Source organism: Bombina bombina, chromosome 1 (assembly GCF_027579735.1).
Source record: "Bombina bombina isolate aBomBom1 chromosome 1, aBomBom1.pri, whole genome shotgun sequence".
NCBI lineage: Eukaryota > Metazoa > Chordata > Amphibia > Anura > Bombinatoridae > Bombina > Bombina bombina.
The window spans coordinates 159,553,603-159,575,311 of record NC_069499.1 but is presented as its reverse complement, the minus strand read 5'-3'; the positions used below and the strand labels follow the sequence as shown (position 1 = coordinate 159,575,311).

Genomic DNA, 21,709 nt, shown 5'->3' with positions numbered 1-21,709 from the left:
ACAAGTTTGAATAAGAGTATCAATGACACTTTCAGAAAAAACGCTCTTGGCAAAGACTAAGCGTTCAATCTCCACTCAGTCAGCCTCAGAGAATCTTAATTTTGATGAACAAATGGACCTTGTATCAGCAGGTCTCTGCGACAAGGTAACTTCCACGGAGAAGATGAGGGCATCCCCACTAGATCCGCGAACCACGTCCTTCACAGCCACGATGGAGCAATCCAGATTACCGATACACGCTCCTGCTTGATGCGGGCCACCACTCGATGAAGAAGCGGTACCCCGTACCTGGGTAGCTTGGTATTGAGATGGGATGCCATGAGATCTATCTCCGGCATCCTCCACTTGCTGCATATCTCTGCAAACACCTCGGGTGGAGAGACCATTCCCTTGGATGGAAGGATTGCCTGCTGAAAAAAATCTGCCTCCCAGTTGTCCACATTTGGAATGTGAATCGCTGACAGCGAACAGCTGTGAACCTCTGCCCTCTGCAGAATCTGAGATACTTCCTTTATTGCCAAGAAATTTCTCGTTCGCCCCTGATGGTTGTTGTAAGCCACCGAGCTTATATTGTCTGATTGGGATCTGATAAACTGGAACAAACCCAGAAGCAGCCAAGCCTGCAAGGTCTTGAAAATTGCCCGTAGTTCCAAAATATTGATCAGGAGGGAGAACTCCCTTCCTGGCACCCCAAGAAGCTCCTCATCCAGATAGGCTCGCGTCCATAGTCAATCTCCCAGGATGGTCTTAAGAAGCATGTCCCTTGGGACAGAGCCACCTGCTGTGTAATACAATCTGTTGAGACAGATCAGAATGATCGCTGTCCCACTGCCTCAGCATGCACAGCTGTTAAGGTCTGAGATGGAACCTGGCAAAATGAATGATGTCCATGTAGGATACCATGAAACCAATCACCTCCATACACTGAGCCATAGAGGGACTCAAGGAGGTCCTGAGGACAAGACATCCGAAGTTAGCTTGCAACGTCTCTGGTCTGTTAGAAGTAGCCTCATGGATATGGAGTCTATTATAGTACCCAGGAATTCCACCCTGGTTCTTGGGACAACAGAACTTTTCCAAATATATCTTCCATCCATGTGATCGAAGAAGAATGAGAAGGGACTTTGAGAATTCTTCCGCAAGACGAAAGGATGGTGCTTGAACCAGAATATCGTCCAAGTATGGGGCTACTGCAATACCCTGAGTTCTGGCAACGTCTAGAAGAGCCCACAGAACCTTTGTAAAGATTCTTGGAGCAGTAGCTAGGCCAAATGGAAGGGCAATGAACTGGAAGTGCTGGTCCAGGAATGCAAACCTCAGGAACTGAGAGTGTGTTCCCTGTGGATTGGAAGATGAAGGTAAGCGTCCTTCAGTTCTATAGTGGTAGTTCCTGAATCAAAGGAAGGATGGACCTTATTGTCTCCATCTTGAAGGAAGGGACACTGAGAAATATGTTTAAGCACTTTAGGTCCAGAATTGGGAGGAAAGTACCCTCCTTTAGGATCCCAAAGCACCCTAGAAAGGCATCCCTCTTTTATGGTCTGGTAGACAGATTCGAGAGAAAGAATCTGACCCTTGGCGGATGAGATTTGAAGCATATCTTGTATTCCTGAATTACCACCTAGAGAACCCACGGATCCTGTATGTCCTTGAACCAGGCGTCTGAAAAAAGAGACAGTCTGCTCCCTACACGATCCAATCCTGGATCGAGGGGAGCCCCTTCATGACAACTTGTTTTCGCCGGACTTCTTATTTTGCTTGGATTTATTCTAGGACTGAGCCAGCTTCCAAGTACTCTTGGGTTGCTCGGGCTTGGAGGAGGATTGTTGTCATTGGGATTTGTCAGAACAAAAGGAATGAAAATTAGAAGATTGTCGTCCCTTAGACTTGTTCTTATCTTGCGGTAGGAAGGCACCCTTGCCTCCGGTAACCGTAGAAATAATGGAGTCCAGGCCTGGACCAAATAAAATCTTTCCCTTGAAGTGAAGAGAAAGGAGTCTGGACTTAGAAGTCATATCCGCAGACCAAGATTTCAACCAGAGCGCCCGGCGGGTAGGACCGCAAAGCCAGAGGCCTTTGCATTTATGCAAATAATTTGCATGTTCATATCACAGATAAAAAAATTAGCAATTCTCAGAGCTTTAATTATGTCTTGAATATCCTCGAGGGGAGACTCCACCTCAATGAGTTCCGACAAAAAGTTGCATCAGTAAGTAGCCGCTCCGGCTACTGCAGCCGCCGGGTGAAACAAAAATCCCATATGTTGAAACATCTTTCTCAGAAAGATTTCCATTTTCTTATCCATCGGCTCTCTGAACGAAGAACTATCCTCAAGAGGTATAGTAGTACGTTTAGCAAGCATAGAGATAGCACCATTCACCTTAGGAATGGAGCCCCACAAATCCAGTTGAGAGTCTGGTACCGGGAACAACTTTTTAATAGTAGACGAGGGGGAAAAGGAAGAACCAATTCTTTCCCATTAGTTCTTAATAATGTTCGCCATCTTAACCAGCACAGGAAAAGTCAAAAGGAACTTTCCTGTTTTTGTAAACTCTGTCTTATTTAGGTATTATAGGTTCTTCAGGCAGCGCAGCCTCTGGAACCTCTAATGTAGACAGAACCTCCTTTAATAAAAAAACATAATTTATGCTTACCTGATAAATTTATTTCTCTTGTAGTGTGTTCAGTCCACGGGTCATCCATTACTTATGGGATATATTCTCCTCCCCAACAGGAAGTTGCAAGAGGATCACCCAAGCAGAGCTGCTATATAGCTCCTCCCCTCACATGTCATACCCAGTCATTCGACCGAAACAAGACGAGAAAGGAGAAACTATAGGGTGCAGTGGTGACTGGAGTTATAATTTAAAATTTAGAACCTGCATCAAATAGACAAGGCGGGCCGTGGACTGAACACACTACAAGAGAAATAAATTTATCAGGTAAGCATAAATTATGTTTTCTCTTGTTAAGTGTGTTCAATCCACGGGTCATCCATTACTTATGGGATACCAATACCAAAGCTAAAGTACACGGATGATGGGAGGGACAAGGCAGGAACATTAAACAGAAGGAACCACTGCCTGTAGAACCTTTCTCCCAAAAACAGCCTCCGAAGAAGCAAAAGTGTCAAATTTGTAAAATTTGGAAAAGGTATGAAGTGAAGACCAAGTTGCAGCCTTGCAAATCTGTTCAACAGAGGCCTCATTCTTAAAGGCCCAGGTGGAAGCCACAGCTCTAGTGGAATGAGCTGTAATTCTTTCAGGAGGCTGCTGTCCAGCAGTCTCATAGGCTAAGCGTATTATGCTACGAAGCCAAAAAGAGAGAGGTAGCCGAAGCCTTTTGACCTCTCCTCTGTCCAGAGTAAACAACAAACAGAGAAGAAGTTTGTCGAAAATCTTTAGTTGCCTGTAAGTAGAACTTCAGAGCACGGACCACATCTAGATTATGCAAAAGACGTTCCTTCTTTGAAGAAGGATTAGGACATAAGGATGGAACAATCTCTTGATTGATATTCTTGTTAGAAACAACCTTAGGTAAAAACCCAGGTTTAGTACGCAGGACTACCTTGTCTGAATGAAAGATCAGATAAGGAGAATCACATTGTAAGGCAGATAACTCAGAGACTCTACGAGCCGAGGAAATAGCCATCAAAAACAGAACTTTCCAAGATAAAAGCTTAATATCAATGGAATGAAGGGGTTCAAACGGAACACCCTGGAGAACTTTAAGAACCAAGTTTAAGCTCCACGGAGGAGCAACAGCTTTAAACACAGGCTTAATCCTGGCCAAAGCCTGACAAAAAGCCTGGACGTCTGGATTCTCTGCCAGACGCTTGTGTAAAAGAATAGACAGAGCAGAAATCTGTCCCTTTAGTGAACTAGCGGATAAGCCCTTTTCTAAACCCTCTTGTAGAAAAGACAATATCCTAGGAATCCTAACCTTACTCCATGAGTAACTCTTGGATTCACACCAATATAAATATTTACGCCATATCTTGTGGTAAATTTTTCTGGTAACAGGTTTCCGAGCCTGTATTAATGTATCAATAACCGAATCCGAAAACCCACGCTTTGATAGAATCAAGCGTTCAATTTCCAAGCAGTCAGCCTCAGAGAAATTAGGTTTGGATGGTTGAAAGGACCCTGAATTAGAAGGTCCTGCCTCAGGGGTAGAGACCGTGGTGGACAGGACGACATGTCCACTAGGTCTGCATACCAGGTCCTGCGTGGCCACGCAGGCGCTATCAGAATCACCGATGCTCTCTCCTGTTTGATCCTGGCAATCAGACGAGGAAGCAACGGAAAAGGTGGAAACACATAAGCTATGTTGAAAACCCAAGGGGCTGCTAGTGCATCTACCAGCACCGCTCCCGGGTCCCTGGACCTGGATCCGTAACAAGGAAGCTTGGCGTTCTGGCGAGATGCCATGAGATCCAGATCCGGTTTGCCCCAACGAAGAATCAGTTGGGCAAATACCTCCGGGTGAAGTTCCCACTCCCCCGGATGAAAAGTCTGGCGACTTAAAAAATCCGCCTCCCAGTTCTCCACGCCTGGGATGTAGATCGCTGACAGGTGGCAAGAGTGAGACTCTGCCCAGCGATTTATCTTCGAGACTTCCAACATCGCTAGGGAACTCCTGGTTCCCCCTTGATGATTGATGTAAGCCACAGTCGTGATGTTGTCCGACTGAAATCTGATGAACCTCAGTGTTGCCAACTGAGGCCAAGCTAGAAGAGCATTGAATATTGCCCTTAATTCTAGAATGTTTATTGGGAGGAGTTTCTCCTCCTGAGTCCACGATCCCTGAGCCTTCAGGGAGTTCCAGACTGCTCCCCAGCCTAGTAGGCTGGCATCTGTTGTTACAATCGTCCAATCTGGTCTGCGAAAGGACATTCCTTTGGACAGATGAACCCGTGATAACCACCAGAGAAGAGAATCTCTGGTCTCCTGGTCCAGATTTAGCAAAGGGGACAGATCTGAGTAATCCCCGTTCCATTGACTTAGCATGCATAGTTGCAGCGGTCTGAGATGTAGGCACGCAAATGGCACTATGTCCATCGCCGCGACCATTAAGCCGATCACTTCCATGCACTGAGCTACTGATGGGCTTGGAATGGAGTGAAGGACACGGCAAGCATTGAGAAGTTTTGATAGCCTGGACTCCGTCAGGTAAATCTTCATCTCTACAGAATCTATAAGAGTCCCTAGAAAAGGGACCCTTGTGAGTGGTAACAGAGAACTTTTCCACGTTCACTTTCCACCCATGCGACCTCAGAAATGCTAGAACTATCTCTGTATGAGACTTTGCATTTTGAAAACTTGACGCTTGTATCAGAATGTCGTCTAGGTACGGAGCCACCGCTATGCCTTGTGGTCTTAGTACCGCCAGAAGAGAGCCCAGAACCTTTGTAAAAATTCTCGGGGCCGTAGCCAACCCGAAGGGAAGCGCTACAAACTGGTAATGCCTGTCTAGAAAGGCAAACCTTAGGTACCGATAATGATCTTTGTGAATCGAAATGTGAAGGTAGGCATCCTTTAAATCCACTGTGGTCATATATTGACCCTCTTGGATCATGGGTAGGATGGTTTGAATGGTTTCCATCTTGAACGATGGAACCCTTAAGAATTTGTTTAAGATTTTTAAATCTAAGATTGGTCTGAAGGTTCCCTCTTTCTTGGGAACCACAAACAGATTTGAATAAAACCCTTGCCCCTGTTCCGTCCGCGGAACTGGGTGGATCACTCCCATCACTAAGAGGTCTTGTACACATTGTAGAAATGCCTCTTTCTTTACTAGGTTTGTTGATAACCTTGACAGATGAAACCTCCCTTGTGGAGGAGAAGACTTGAAATCCAGAAGGTATCCCTGAGATATAATCTCCAGCGTCCAGGGATCCTGTACATCTCTTGCCCAAGCCTGGGCGAAGAGAGAGAGTCTGCCCCCCACTAGATCCGTCTCCGGAAAGGGGGCCCTGACTTCATGCTGTCTTAGGGGCGGAAGTAGGCTTTCTGGCCTGCTTGCCCTTGTTCCATGACTGGTTGCTTTTCCAACCCTGTCTGTAACGAGCAGTAGTTCCTTCCTGTTTTGGAGCGGAGGAAGTTGATGCTGCTCCTGCCTTGAAATTACGAAAGGCACGAAAATTAAACTGTTTGGCCTTTGATTTGGCCCTGTCCTGAGGAAGGGTGTGGCCCTTACCTCCAGTAATGTCAGCAATAATTTCCTTCAAGCCGGGCCCGAATAAGGTCTGCCCTTTGAAAGGAATGTTTAGCAATTTAGACTTAGAAGTTACATCTGCTGACCAGGATTTAAGCCAAAGCGCTCTGCGCGCCTGTATGGCGAATCCGGAATTTTTAGCCGTAAGTTTGGTTAAATGCACTACGGCATCCAAAACAAACGCATTAGCCAGCTTAAGGGTTCTAATCTTGCTCAGAGACTCATCCAATGGTGCTGTGCGAATCGCCTCTTCCAGAGATTCAAACCAGAATGCCGCTGCAGCAGTGACAGGCGCAATGCATGCAAGAGGCTGTAATATAAAACCTTGTTGAATAAACATTTTCTTAAGATAACCCTCTAATTTTTTATCCATTGGATCTGAGAAAGCACAGCTATCCTCCACCGGGATAGTGGTACGCTTGGCTAAAGTAGAAACTGCTCCCTCCACCTTAGGGACCGTCTGCCATAAGTCTCTTGTGGTGGCGTCTATAGGGAACATTTTTCTAAATATCGGAGGAGGGGAAAAAGGCACGCCGGGTCTATCCCACTCCTTACTAATAATTTCTGTAAGCCTCTTTGGTATAGGAAAAACATCAGTACACACCGGCACCGCGTAGTATTTATCCAGCCTACATAATTTCTCTGGGATTGCCACCGTGTCACAATCATTCAGAGCCGCTAACACCTCCCCTAGCAACACGCGGAGGTTCTCAAGCTTAAATTTAAAATTTCTGAATCCGGTCTCCCCGAATCAGAACCGTCACCCACAGAATGAAGCTCTCCGTCCTCATGTTCTGCAAATTGTGACGCAGTATCAGACATGGCTCTCGTGTCATCGGCGCGCTCTGTCCTTAACCCAGAACTGTCGCGCTTGCCTCTTAACTCTGGCATATTGTATAACACTTCTTTCAAAACATTAGCCATATCATGTAAAGTGATTTGTAAGGGCCTTGATGTACTTGGCGCCTCAATCTCACGCACCTCCCGAGCGGGAGACGAAGGTACTGACACGTGAGGAGAGTTAGACGGCATAACTGCCCCCTCGTTGTCTGGTGATAATTTTTTAAGCGGTACAGATTGATTTTTCAAAGTAACATCAATACAATTGGTACACATATTTCTATTGGGCTCCACAACGACTTTTAAACATAATGAACAAGCAGATTCCTCTGAATCAGACATGTTTAAACAGACTAGCAATGAAGCTAGCAAGCTTGGAAAATACTTTCAATAAGTTTGCAAGCAATATAAAAAACGCTGCAGCGCTTTTAAAAAACACAGTTGAGCAACTAAAGAATTATTCAGTTATAGTCAACAATTCTTTAAATGTATTAATTAGCAGAGGATTGCACCCATTAGCAACCGGATGATTAACCCCTCAGTACCCAAAAAAACGGATATCAAATTAATATAAAACGTTTTTATCACAGACTAACACACTGTCACAGGTCTGCTGTGACTGATTACCTCCCTCAAAAAACGAATTTTGAAGACCCCTGAGCTCTCTAGAGACGTCCTGGATCAAGGAGGAAGAAGCAGGAAGACTGTGCTAGAATTTTAACTGCGCAACAAGGCGCTAAAAAGAGGCCCCTCCCGCTCATTTACAACAGAGGGAGACCTGATATAACGGTTTCTATGCAGAAAATATACGTTAGCCATGTGGAAAAAAAAATTCATGCCCAAAGGATTTATCACCAAAGTACCTCACAAAACGAATAACATGCCAGTAAACGTTTTGAAAATAAACTTCTTTAAATGTCATGCAAAGTTATTACTAAGCCTGCAACCAGTCGCTACCACTGCAGATAAGGCTTAAGCATTATTTCAGTATTAACAGTATTTTCACAGTCAAATTCTAGTCCCTAGAAAATAACTCTACTGTGCATACATTTATCAGCCTGATACCAGTCACTACTACTGCATTTAAGGCTGTACTTACATCAAACGGGTAACAGCAGTATTTTCTTAGTCAATTCCATTCCCAGAAAATATTGTACTGCACATACCTCATTTGCGGTGGACCCCACATGCTATTCCCATGTTCTGAAGTTACCCCACTCCTCAGAATGTCGAGAACAGCCAGTGGATCTTAGTTACGCCTGCTAAGATCATAGAAAACGCAGGCAGTTTCTTCTTCCAAATACTGCCTGAGATAGAAAAAAACAGCACACTCCGGTGCCATTTAAAATAACAAACTTTTGATTGAAGAATAATTAAGTAAAAACTCCAACTCCTCCCGCGACCTCCTCCTTTGTTGAGGGTTGCAAGAGAATGACTGGGTATGACATGTGAGGGGAGGAGCTATATAGCAGCTCTGCTTGGGTGATCCTCTTGCAACTTCCTGTTGGGGAGGAGAATATATCCCATAAGTAATGGATGACCCGTGGACTGAACACACTTAACAAGAGAAATGCAAGTGCTCAATTTTAAATCTAAAGGACAGTTCCTCCGCAGCAGGAGGCTTAGACGCTAAGGACTCCGACCCAGAAAGTTCACCCTCTAAAGCCAGAGAGGTTAACTCATCATAGGATAACTGGGACATAATAGCTAAATCCGATAAATATTTAGATGACTCAGGGTCAGGAGAGCTATGTTTAACTTTTCTCTTGCGTTTGTTAGAGCGAGGTAATGCACTGAGGGCTGCAGACACCGCCATTTGTAACTGCACAACAAAGTCCGCAGGAAGAAGGTCCCCTCCGGATGGAGGATTAGATGTGCTACGGGTAACTGCATGTGGAGTGGATAATGTAGCAAGGGTAGTAATCGCAAGGGACGCCAAGTCCTGAGAGGTAGACGGCTCAGAGGGACTAAGAGCCTTAGCAGGCTTGTCTCCCTTCTTAGACTTTATAATGGTGTTTAGGCATGTGGAACATAATTGAGTGGGCGGGAAAACCACAACCTCCTCACAATATAAACAGATATGATTTAGTACAGAAGGAGTACCTTCTAATATGTCAGAGTCCTCCATAGCTCAGGTTATACCCACAGAAGGACACAAATAAAAACATTTTTTATTATAGAAAACTGCACCTTTATACTCCCAATGGCTGGGGCACTCACCACCTCCTAGACCCAGACAGGTAAGAGAGGAAACACTCTCCTCAGGTTTAAGTCTCAGCCAGAATGGAGGAAATTAACATAGACCACATCCGGTCACATGGAGTGCTAGATAGTACTTCCCCTATAATTACAAGTACAGCAAGTAATAGGAGCTGTGCAACACTTTCAAAAACGAAAGTGAAACTTAAGTAAAACCTGTTTGTTTCAGTCAAAAACACAGTCTATCAGCCCAGGAAAAAAAATTCACAAAGCATCATGTAAATAATTAATACACTGATTAAGGAAGTGGGAGGGATATTTAAGCCTTTGGCTGGGGTGTCTTTGCCTGATCCTGGTGACCAACCTGGTCGCCAGGTGTTGTATTTCCCAACAGTAAATCATGAAGCCGTGGACTCTCCCTATCTTAGGAAGGAAATGCTCTAACACGTCAGAGCATTATCTTCACACTTATTTCCATTTAATTCAGTGTACATTTGTATAACACAAAATAAAATATACATCAATTGATTGATCCTTAAATGACTAATCTTTAATATGCTTTAGTCCTAGGACTAATGACTTAGAGTCTGAAAAGTTGTCTTAATATGATAGAAACTGCTTTGTGCTAATAAAAATAAAGGAAATATATGAATGTGAATGATCTGATTATTGTTAAAGGAAGGAGGGACTTTAAAAATCTATGTTGTATCTCATTCCTAAACACAAATACATTAAACAGACTGCATACTAGCAGTTTACCTGTACATGTGGTGTGTTCAGCAAAGCTTTGAGCTCCTGGCCTTCTTTTTGATGACATGAATGTAAAACATGTTGTACCTAAAAAGGAAGGAAAATATATAACTACTTTTTTTATGCTAAATGTTAAAACCATACATTTCAGCAGTTTAAGTAAACGGCACTACAAGCAATTTGCTCATCAATTAAAAAGGTTAAACAGTAATAATAATAAATATATATATTTTTTTTGTATTATTTTTTTTTTTAAATAGGATAGAAAAATACAATTACAAATTTTATCTACACCAATCTAGAAAATGTTATAGGTAGGTGTGTAGTCTCTGAACTTTGGAGAAGGCAAAGCCCCCTCCCCCCCAAAAAAAAAAGCAGACGGTGCCCACCATATACTTCACCTATTCATGACTAAATTAGTAAATGCTCAGCCATGCAATCATCTATGTATAAAACAATATACAACAACTTCCTATTATCATATTTTCTTAGTTTTCTTGTTATCCTTTGCTGAAAAACAAAATGTATCCTTTCCTAAAAAATTGTTTTCTTTCAGAATAATGATGTTCCAGAGTCTTTCATAACATTTGGGATATATTTCCCATCACTAGGAGAAGGTCAAGAACACATACAAGAGCTTTACAACTCTCCCACCTCGCATCTCTCTCTTAGTTAACGTATAGCCGATTAGAGAATAGGAAGGAAAGGAAGGAAAGGCAAAGCTGAGTCTATAGAGGAGTCATTAGAACAGTCGCCCAAAAATTGAAATGGTCAGGGACTGTGGACCATCATCATTTCGAAAGAAAAGAATTTATCGGGTAAGCATACATTTTGTTTTCTTTCGCAAAATTATGATGGTCCACAGTCCTCCATAATATATGGGGTTAATACCCCAACCTGATGGTCTATGTTACGTAAAGGTTGGGAACATTTTAATGGCAGTTCTAATTTAGCCAACACTGCAAGCTGAAGGAATTTCCTGCCAAAAGCGGCTTGCTTAAAAGCAAAACCCAAAAGCAATAAACTCTGAAAAAAGTACGCAGATAAGACAAGTTGCAGCTTTGCAAATTTGCTCCAAAGATGTATAATCTTTCAAAAACCCACAATGTTGCAATTGCTATAGAAGAAAAAGCACTTAGAAAGGTGACCTTCCAACCGTCAATACAGTCTTGAATCCCTTCTTATGAGTTGAGGCAATCACCTTAGTAGCTTTCTGCCCCTTACTAGATTTTGTAGTGAAAAAACTAACTAGAAGTTTGCCTGAAATCTAGTTGCTATATTATTTAATATCCGCTACCTGGAGTTAGCAGGATCTGAAAACAATGAAGGAATCTGTTAGCGCTGCGGAATCTGTTGGCGCTCTACAAAGAACCGTTAATAATAACAGACCATCATTTAAGAAAAAAAATGCATATTTAGTACAAAGTATAGCCTTCACCTTGTGATAGTGAGAAATGTAAAATCACAGACAAGGTTAACAATTTAGAAACTCTTTATGCAATGCAATGGAAAAGTTCAAGAGAAGAACCTTGTAATATATAGAAAAATAAGTTTAGATTCCAGGATGGAGAAAAAGGTTCCATCATTGGCCTTATTCTAACCAACGACTGAACTAAAGTCTGAACTTCAGCAAGTTTTTCTATCTTCCTATGAAAAAGAGATAAGGCATAAAAATAGTGGACAAACCCCTGACCAGGGTATCCTGAAAACGAAAGGATTCTAGGAGCTTTAAAGGATACCAAGAAAAAACACACTGGAATGACACCATTTAAAGTATGTATTCCAATCTTGTGTTAAATCTCATGTTATAGGCTTTCTGGCCTGCATTAAAGATAATCATGGGATAAGAGATCTCCTCAGTGGAAAAGATCCATGGAAAGCTAAAGGACATATGCACTAAGTCCACATATACAAGTCCTGCGGTGCCAGGCTGGAGCAATTATTACTAACCTTGATTCCTGTTTGATCCAAGAAAGACTCTTGGAATAAAAACAAAAGGAAACAGACATGCCAGATAAAAGTCCCATGGAGATTTAAGTTAGAGGCTATTAGAACTATGTCCTGTAAGTCTATTGCATCAATAAGCTAACAATAATGTCCTATGAAGAGACCAATCGACTGCTGGAATGATCCACCTCCCAGTTGTTAAAACATGGTATTGTGATTGCCAATAGGGATCTATAATTCCTCTCTGCCCAAGACAGAGTACTAGACAGTTCCTGCATGGCCAGTGGACTGCAGTTAACACCCGTGATAATTTATTTAGACCACCACCATTATGTCGTCCGACTAGAAACGGATAAACTTTCCTCCTTCAATAGAGGCGAGGGCTGACTAGCCCGAAGATCGCTCAACGTTCCGGAATGTTGATTGGCAACCTTGCCTCAAGGTGATACCAAACTTCTTGTAATCGTCGAGAAACCCCTGACCGCCCCCCAGCCTGAAAGACCGGAGTTAGTCAGTACAATAGACCTAAACTAATGAAGGATGGATGTCCCAAGGGACAAAGAAAGACACTGTGTCTTTAAGAAAAAGATTGACAGAGAAATCCAAAGCAATCTGTGTGCAAATTTTAATAATTTGTTCACTACTAATGTAGCATAGCCATTAAAGGGGTCTTGAGTAAAGAGAGGGCTAAAGAATCTGCAACTGAAGCAGCAACCAAAAGCCCTACCGCCTCCATGCATTGAGTTACTAATAGATGGAGCTCATTGTAGGAAGAGACACACCCTCTGAATCTTAATAATGCAACGTTCCATCAGGAAAATAGATGCATAAGGATGGAGTCTATTATGACTCCTATAAATGCTACCCTCATAGAAGGATGTAAGGAGCTATAGGTACATTGATACCCCAACTACTGTCTTGAAAAAAACATAATTTATGCTTACCTGATAAATTTATTTCTCTTGTAGTGTATCCAGTCCACGGATCATCCATTACTTATGGGATATATTCTCCTTCCCAACAGGAAGTTGCAAGAGTCCACCCACAGCAAAGCTGCTATATAGCTCCTCCCCTAACTGCCATTACCAGTCATTCGACCGAAAACATGCAGAGAAAGGAAAACCATAGGGTGCAGTGGTGACTGTAGTTTAATGGAAAAATTACCTGCCTTAAAGTGACAAGGCGGGCCGTGGACTGGATACACTACAAGAGAAATAAATTTATCAGGTAAGCATAAATTATGTTTTCTCTTGTTAAGTGTATCCAGTCCACGGATCATCCATTACTTATGGGATACCAATACCAAAGCTAAAGTACACGGATGATGGGAGGGACAAGGCAGGTACTTAAACGGAAGTTACCACTGCCTGTAAAAAACCCTTTCTCCCAAAAATAGCCTCCGAAGAAGCAAGGTATCAAATTTGTTAAATTTGAAAAAGTATGAAACGCAGACCAAGACTCCGTCTTGTAATCTGTTCAACAGAAGCCACATTTAAAAAAGGCCCAAGTGAAAACCACAGCTCTAGTAGAATGAGCTGTAATCCCTTCAGGAGGCTGCTGTCCAGCAGTCTCGTAAGCTAAATGAATTATGCTTTTTAACCAAAAAGACAGAGAGGTTGCTGAAGTCCTTTGACCTCTCCTCTGTCCAGAATAGACAACAAACAAGGTGAATGTTTGATGAAAATCTGTAGTAGCTTGTAAGTAAAACTTTAAAACACGAACCACGTCCAAATTGTGTAATAGACGTTCCTTCTTTGAAGAAGGATTAGGATACAAGAATGGAACAACAATCTCTTGAGTGATATTCTTGTTAGATACCACCTTAGGTAAAAACCCAGGTTGGTACACAGGACTACCTTATCCGTACGGAGAACCAGATAAGGAGAATTACATTGCAACGCAGATAACTCAGAGACTCTATGAGCCGAGGAAATAGCTACCAAAAAGGAACTTTCCAAGATAGAAGTTTGATATCTATGGAATGAAAAGGTTCAAATGGAACTCCTTGAAGAACCTTAAGAACCAGCTTTAAGCTCCATGGCGGAGCAACATTTTTAACCACAGGCTTGGTTCTAACCAAAGCCTGACCAAATGCCTGAACGTCTAGAATACCTGCCAGACGCTTGTGCAAAAGAATAGACAGAGTAGAAATCTGTCCTTTTAAAGAACTAGCTGACAACCCTTTTCTCAAAATCATCTTGGAGAAAAGATAATATCCTGGGAATCCAGACTTTACTCCATGAGTAACCCTTGGATTCATAGCAATAAGATATTTACACCATATCTTATGTTAAATTTTCCTAGAGACAGGCTTTTATGCCTGTATTAAGGTATCAATTACTGACTCGGAGAAGCCATGCTTTGATAACATCAAGCGTTCTGTCTCCAGGCAGTCCATCTCAGATTAGTTATATTTAGATGGTTGAAAAGACCCTGAGGTAGAGGGTCCTGTCTCAGAAGCAGAGACCGTGGTGGAAAGGATGACATGTCCACCAGATCTGCATACCAGGTCCTGCGTGGCCACGCAGGCGCTGTCAAAAGCACCAAAGCACTCTCCTGCTTGATCTTGTGCAAACTCCTCCGGAGGGAATTCCCACTCCCCCGGATGAAAAGTCTGACGACTTAGAAAATCTGCCTCCCAGTTCTCAACACCTGGGATAGGGATAGCTTTTAGACAAGAGTGAGTCTCTGTCCAGTGAATTATTTTAAGACTTCTAACATTGCTAGGGAACTTCTGTTCCCCCTTGATGGTTGATGTAAGCCACAGTCGTGATATTGTCCGACTGAAATATGATGTACCTCAGAGTTGCTAACGGAGGCCAAGTCTGAAGAGCATGGAATATCGCTCCCAGTTCCAGAATATTCATTAGAAGGAGGGTCTCCTCCTGAGTCCACTATCCCTGAGCCTTCAGGGAGTTCCAGACTGTATCCCAACCTAAAAGGCTGGCATCTGTTGTAACAATTGTCCCATCTGACCTGCGGAAGGTCATACCCTTGGACAGATGGACCCGAGATAGTCACCAGAGAAGAGAATCTCTGGTTTCTTGGTCCGGATTTAACAGGAGAACAAATCTGTGTAATCCCCGTTCCCTGGCTGAGCATGCATAGTTGCAGTGGTCTGAAATGTAGGCGTGCAAACGGTACTATGTCCCTTGCCGCTACCATTAAGCCGATTACATTCATGTACTGAGCCACCAAAGGGCGCGGATGGAATGAAGAACACGGCAGAAATTTAGAAACTTTGACAACCTGGACTCCGTCAGGTAAATTTTAATTTCTACAAAATCTATCAGAATCCCTAGGAGGGAAACCCTTGATATTGGGGATAGAGAACTCTTTCCTTGTTCACTTTCCACCCATGCGATCTCAGAAAACATAATTTATGCTTACCTGATAAATTCCTTTCTTCTGTTGTGTGATCAGTCCACGGGTCATCATTACTTCTGGGATATAACTCCTCCCCAACAGGAAATGCAAGAGGATTCACCCAGCAGAGCTGCATATAGCTCCTCCCCTCTACGTCACTCCCAGTCATTCGACCAAGAATCAACGAGAAAGGAGAAACCAAGGGTGAAGTGGTGACTGGAGTATAATTTAAAAAATCTTTACCTGCCTTAAAAAACAGGGCGGGCCGTGGACTGATCACACAACAGAAGAAAGGAATTTATCAGGTAAGCATAAATTATGTTTTCTTCTGTTATGTGTGATCAGTCCACGGGTCATCATTACTTCTGGGATACCAATACCAAAGCAAAAGTACACGGATGACGGGAGGGATAGGCAGGCTCATTATACAGAAGGAACCACTGCCTGAAGAACCTTTCTCCCAAAAATAGCCTCCGAAGAAGCAAAAGTGTCAAATTTGTAAAATTTGGAAAAAGTATGAAGCGAAGACCAAGTTGCAGCCTTGCAAATCTGTTCAGAGGCCTCATTCTTAAAGGCCCAAGTGGAAGCCACAGCTCTAGTAGAATGAGCTGTAATTCTTTCAGGAGGCTGCTGTCCAGCAGTCTCATAGGCTAAACGAATTATGCTACGAAGCCAGAAGGAGAGAGAGGTAGCCGAAGCCTTATGACCTCTCCTCTGACCAGAGTACACGACAAACAGGGAAGACGTTTGTCGAAAATCCTTAGTTGCCTGCAAGTAGAACTTGAGGGCACGAACTACATCCAGATTGTGTAGAAGACGTTCCTTCTTTGAAGAAGGATTCGGGCACAGGGAAGGCACCACGATCTCTTGATTGATGTTCCTGTTAGTGACTACCTTAGGTAAGAACCCAGGTTTTGTACGCAGAACTACCTTATCTGAATGAAAAATCAAATAAGGAGAATCACAATGTAAAGCTGATAACTCAGAGACTCTCCGAGCCGAAGAAATAGCCATTAAAAATAACACTTTCCAAGATAACAACTTTATATCAATGGAATGAAGGGGTTCAAACGGAACTCCTTGTAGAACGTTAAGAACAAGGTTTAAACTCCATGGCGGAGCAACAGATTTAAACACAGGCTTGATCCTAGCTAAAGCCTGACAAAAGGCCTGGACGTCTGGATTTTCTGACAGACGCCTGTGTAACAAGATGGACAGAGCTGAGATCTGTCCCTTTAATGAGCTAGCCGATAAACCCTTTTCTAAACCTTCTTGTAGAAAGGACAATATCCTAGGAATCCTAACCTTACTCCAGGAGTAACGTTTGGATTCGCACCAGTATAGGTATTTACGCCATATCTTATGGTAAATCCTTCTGGTAACAGGCTTCCTAGCCTGTATCAGAGTATCAATAACCGACTCAGAAAAACCACGTTTTGATAAAATCAAGCGTTCAATTTCCAAGCAGTCAGCTTCAGAGAAGTTAGATTTTGATGTTTGAATGGACCCTGTATCAGAAGGTCCTGTCTTAGAGGTAGAGACCAAGGCGGACAGGATGACATGTCCACTAGATCTGCATACCAAGTCCTGCGTGGCCATGCAGGCGCTATTAGAATCACTGATGCTCTCTCCTGTTTGATTTTGGCAATCAATCGAGGAAGCAGCGGGAAGGGTGGAAACACGTAAGCCATCCCGAAGTTCCAAGGTGCTGTCAAAGCATCTATCAGAACCGCTCCCGGATCCCTGGATCTGGACCCGTAGCGAGGAAGTTTGGCGTTCTGGCGAGACGCCATGAGATCTATCTCTGGTTTGCCCCAACGTCGAAGTATTTGGGCAAAGACCTCCGGATGAAGTTCCCACTCCCCCGGATGAAAAGTCTGGCGACTCAAGAAATCCGCCTCCCAGTTCTCCACTCCCGGGATGTGGATTGCTGACAGGTGGCAAGAGTGAGACTCTGCCCAGCGAATTATCTTTGATACTTCCATCATTGCTAGGGAGCTTCTTGTCCCTCCTTGATGGTTGATGTAAGCTACAGTCGTGATGTTGTCCGACTGAAACCTGATGAACCCCCGAGTTTTTAACTGGGGCCAAGCCAGAAGGGCATTGAGAACTGCTCTCAATTCCAGAATGTTTATTGGCAGGAGACTTTCCTCCTGATTCCATTGTCCCTGAGCCTTCAGAGAATTCCAGACAGCGCCCCAACCTAGTAGGCTGGCGTCTGTTGTTACAATTGTCCAGTCCGGCCTGCTGAATGGCATCCCCCTGGACAGATGTGGCCGAGAAAGCCACCATAGAAGAGAGTTTCTGGTCTCTTGATCCAGATTCAGAGTAGGGGACAAGTCTGAGTAATCCCCATTCCACTGACTCAGCATGCACAATTGCAGCGGTCTGAGATGTAGACGTGCAAAGGGTACTATGTCCATTGCTGCTACCATTAAGCCGATCACCTCCATGCATTGAGCTACTGACGGGAGTTGAATGGAATGAAGGACACGGCATGCATTTAGAAGCTTTGTTAATCTGTCTTCTGTCAGATAAATCTTCATTTCTACAGAATCTATAAGAGTCCCCAAGAATGGAACTCTTGTGAGAGGAAAGAGAGAACTCTTCTTTTCGTTCACTTTCCATCCATGCGACCTTAGAAATGCCAGAACTAACTCTGTATGAGACTTGGCAGTTTGAAAGCTTGAAGCTTGTATCAGAATGTCGTCTAGGTACGGAGCTACCGAAATTCCTCGCGGTCTTAGTACCGCCAGAAGGGCACCCAGAACCTTTGTGAAGATTCTTGGAGCCGTAGCCAATCCGAATGGAAGAGCTACAAACTGGTAATGCCTGTCTAAGAAGGCAAACCTTAGATACCGGTAATGATCTTTGTGAATCGGTATGTGAAGGTAAGCATCCTTTAAATCCACTGTGGTCATGTACTGACCCTTTTGGATCATGGGTAAAATTGTCCGAATAGTTTCCATTTTGAACGATGGAACTCTTAGGAATTTGTTTAGAATCTTTAAATCCAAGATTGGCCTGAAAGTTCCCTCTTTTTTGGGAACCACAAACAGGTTTGAGTAAAACCCTTGTCCTTGTTCCGACCGCGGAACCGGATGGATCACTCCCATTAATAACAGATCTTGGACACAGCGTAGAAACGCTTCTTTCTTTATCTGGTTTGTTGACAACCTTGACAGATGAAATCTCCCTCTTGGGGGAGAGAATTTGAAGTCTAGAAGGTATCCCTGAGATATGATCTCTAGCGCCCAGGGATCCTGAACATCTCTTGCCCAAGCCTGGGCGAAGAGAGAGAGTCTGCCCCCCACTAGATCCGGTCCCGGATCGGGGGCCCTCGGTTCATGCTGTCTTTGGGGCAGCAGCAGGTTTCCTGGCCTGCTTGCCCTTGTTCCAGGACTGGTTAGGTTTCCAGCCTTGTCTGTAACGAGCAACAGCTCCTTCCTGTTTTGGTGCAGTGGAAGTTGGTGCTGCTCCTGCTTTGAAATTCCGAAAGGGACGAAAATTAGACTGTCTAGCCTTAGCTTTGGCTTTGTCTTGAGGCAGGGCGTGGCCCTTACCTCCTGTAATGTCAGCGATAATTTCTTTCAAACCGGGCCCAAATAAAGTTTGCCCCTTGAAAGGTATATTAAGTAATTTGGACTTAGAAGTTACATCAGCTGACCAGGATTTTAGCCACAGCGCCCTACGTGCCTGAATGGCGAATCCTGAGTTCTTAGCCGTAAGTTTGGTTAAATGTACTACGGCCTCCGAAATGAATGAATTAGCTAGTTTAAGGACTCTAAGCCTGTCCGTAATGTCGTCCAGCGTAGCTGAACTAAGGTTCTCTTCCAGAGACTCAATCCAAAATGCTGCCGCAGCCGTAATCGGCGCGATGCATGCAAGGGGTTGCAATATAAAACCTTGTTGAACAAACATTTTCTTAAGGTACCCCTCTAATTTTTTATCCATTGGATCTGAAAAAGCACAGCTATCCTCCACCGGGATAGTGGTACGCTTAGCTAAAGTAGAAACTGCTCCCTCCACCTTAGGGACCGTTTGCCATAAGTCCCGTGTGGTGGCGTCTATTGGAAACATCTTTCTAAATATTGGAGGGGGTGAGAACGGCACACCGGGTCTATCCCACTCCTTAGTAACAATTTCAGTTAGTCTCTTAGGTATAGGAAAAACGTCAGTACTCGCCGGTACCGCAAAGTATTTATCCAACCTACACAATTTCTCTGGTATTGCAACAGTGTTACAATCATTAAGAGCCGCTAAAACCTCCCCTAGTAATACACGGAGGTTCTCCAATTTAAATTTAAAATTTGAAATATCTGAATCCAATCTGATTGGATCAGAACCGTCACCCACAGAATGAAGCTCTCCGTCCTCATGCTCTGCAAGCTGTGACGCAGTATCAGACATGGCCCTAGTATTATCAGCGCACTCTGTTCTCACCCCAGAGTGATCACGCTTGCCTCTTAGTTCTGGTAATTTAGCCAAAACTTCAGTCATAACAGTAGCCATATCTTGTAATGTTATCTGTAATGGCCGCCCAGATGTACTAGGCGCCACAATATCACGCACCTCCCGGGCGGGAGATGCAGGTACTGACACGTGAGGCGAGTTAGTCGGCATAACACTCCCCTCGCTGTTTGGTGAAATTTGTTCAATTTGTACAGATTGGCTTTTATTTAAAGTAGCATCAATACAGTTAGTACATCAATTTCTATTGGGCTCCACCTTGGCATTGGAACAAATGACACAGGTATCTTCCTCTGAATCAGACATGTTTAACACACTAGCAATAAACTTGCAACTTGGTTACAATCTTATTTAACAAAAACGTACTGTGCCTCAAAGAAGCACTAAACGATTAAATGACAGTTGAAATAATGAACTGAAAAAACAGTTATAGCATCAATCTTTAAAAACAACACAACTTTTAGCAAAGGTTTGTTCCCATTAGTAAAGTAACAATAATTAAATTTGAAACATAAAAATTACAGAGCAACGTTTTTAATCACAGTCAATATATAAGACTCACAGCTCTGCTGAGAGAATCTACCTCCCTCCAAAGAAGTTTGAAGACCCCTGAGTTCTGTTAGAGATGAACCGGATCATGCAGGAAATACAAGAGTAACTGACTGGAAATTTTTGATGCGTAGCAAAGAGCGCCAAAAAACGGCCCCACCCCCTCACACACAGCAGTGAGAGAGAAACGAAACTGTCACAATTAAAAACAAGCAACTGCCAAGTGGAAAAATAATGCCCAAACATTTATTCACTCAGTACCTCAGAAAATGCAAACGATTCTACATTCCAGCAAAAACGTTTAACATAATAAATACCTTTTAAAAGATTTAAAGTACTTTTAACAGAGTAATTCCAGTGAAATACCATCCCCAGAATACTGAAGTGTAGAGTATACATACATGTCATTATAACGGTATGGCAGGATTTTCTCATCAATTCCATTCAGAAAATAAAAACTGCTACATACCTTAATGCAGATTCATCTGCCCGCTGTCCCCTGATCTGAAGCTTTTACCTCCCTCAGATGGCCGAGAAACAGCAATATGATCTTAACTACTCCGGTTAAAATCATAGTAAAAACTCTGGTAGATTCTTCTTCAAACTCTGCCAGAGAGGCAATAACACGCTCCGGTGCTATTGTAAAATAACAAACTTTTGATTGAAGTTATAAAAACTAAGTATAATCACCATAGTCCTCTCACACATCCTATCTAGTCGTTGGGTGCAAGAGAATGACTGGGAGTGACGTAGAGGGGAGGAGCTATATGCAGCTCTGCTGGGTGAATCCTCTTGCATTTCCTGTTGGGGAGGAGTTATATCCCAGAAGTAATGATGACCCGTGGACTGATCACACATAACAGAAGAAATGCCAGTACTACGTCCGTATGAGACTTGGCAACTTGGATGTTTGACGCCTGTATCAGGATGTCGTCTAAATAAGGGGCCACTTCTATGCCCCGCGGCCTAAGGACCGCCAAAGTGACCCCAGAACCTCCATAAAGATTCTAGGGGCTGTAGTTAACCCAAAGGAAAGAGCTACAAACTGGTAATGCCTGTCTAGAAAGGCAAACCTGAAAAACCGATGGTGATCTTTATGCATCGTAATGTGAGGATAAGCATCCTTCAAATCCATTGTAGTCCTCTATTGACTCTCCTGGATCATAGTTAAGATGGTACGAATAGTTTCCATCTTAAATGATAGAATTCTAAAGAATTTGTTTAAGATCTTTTAGATCCAAAATAGGTCTGAAGGTTTCCTTTCCTTGGGAACCACAAACCGATTTGAGGAAAACTGTGTCCCTGTTCCTCTATTGGAACTGAATGGGTCACGTACACAATGCAAGAATGTCTCTTTCTTTATCTGGTTTGC

General features: G+C 43.2%; 1 protein-coding gene across 1 annotated transcript in view; it reads right to left on the bottom strand.

The window, feature by feature from the left end:
• The window catches only part of PALS1 (protein associated with LIN7 1, MAGUK p55 family member), a 304,998-nt gene that overhangs the window by 130,258 nt on the left and 153,031 nt on the right, over window positions 1-21,709 (bottom strand). The window contains exon 4 of the mRNA XM_053697684.1: window positions 10,015-10,092. Within this exon, the coding sequence (XP_053553659.1) occupies window positions 10,015-10,092 (78 nt within the window). The remainder of the gene's footprint in view (window positions 1-10,014; window positions 10,093-21,709) is intronic.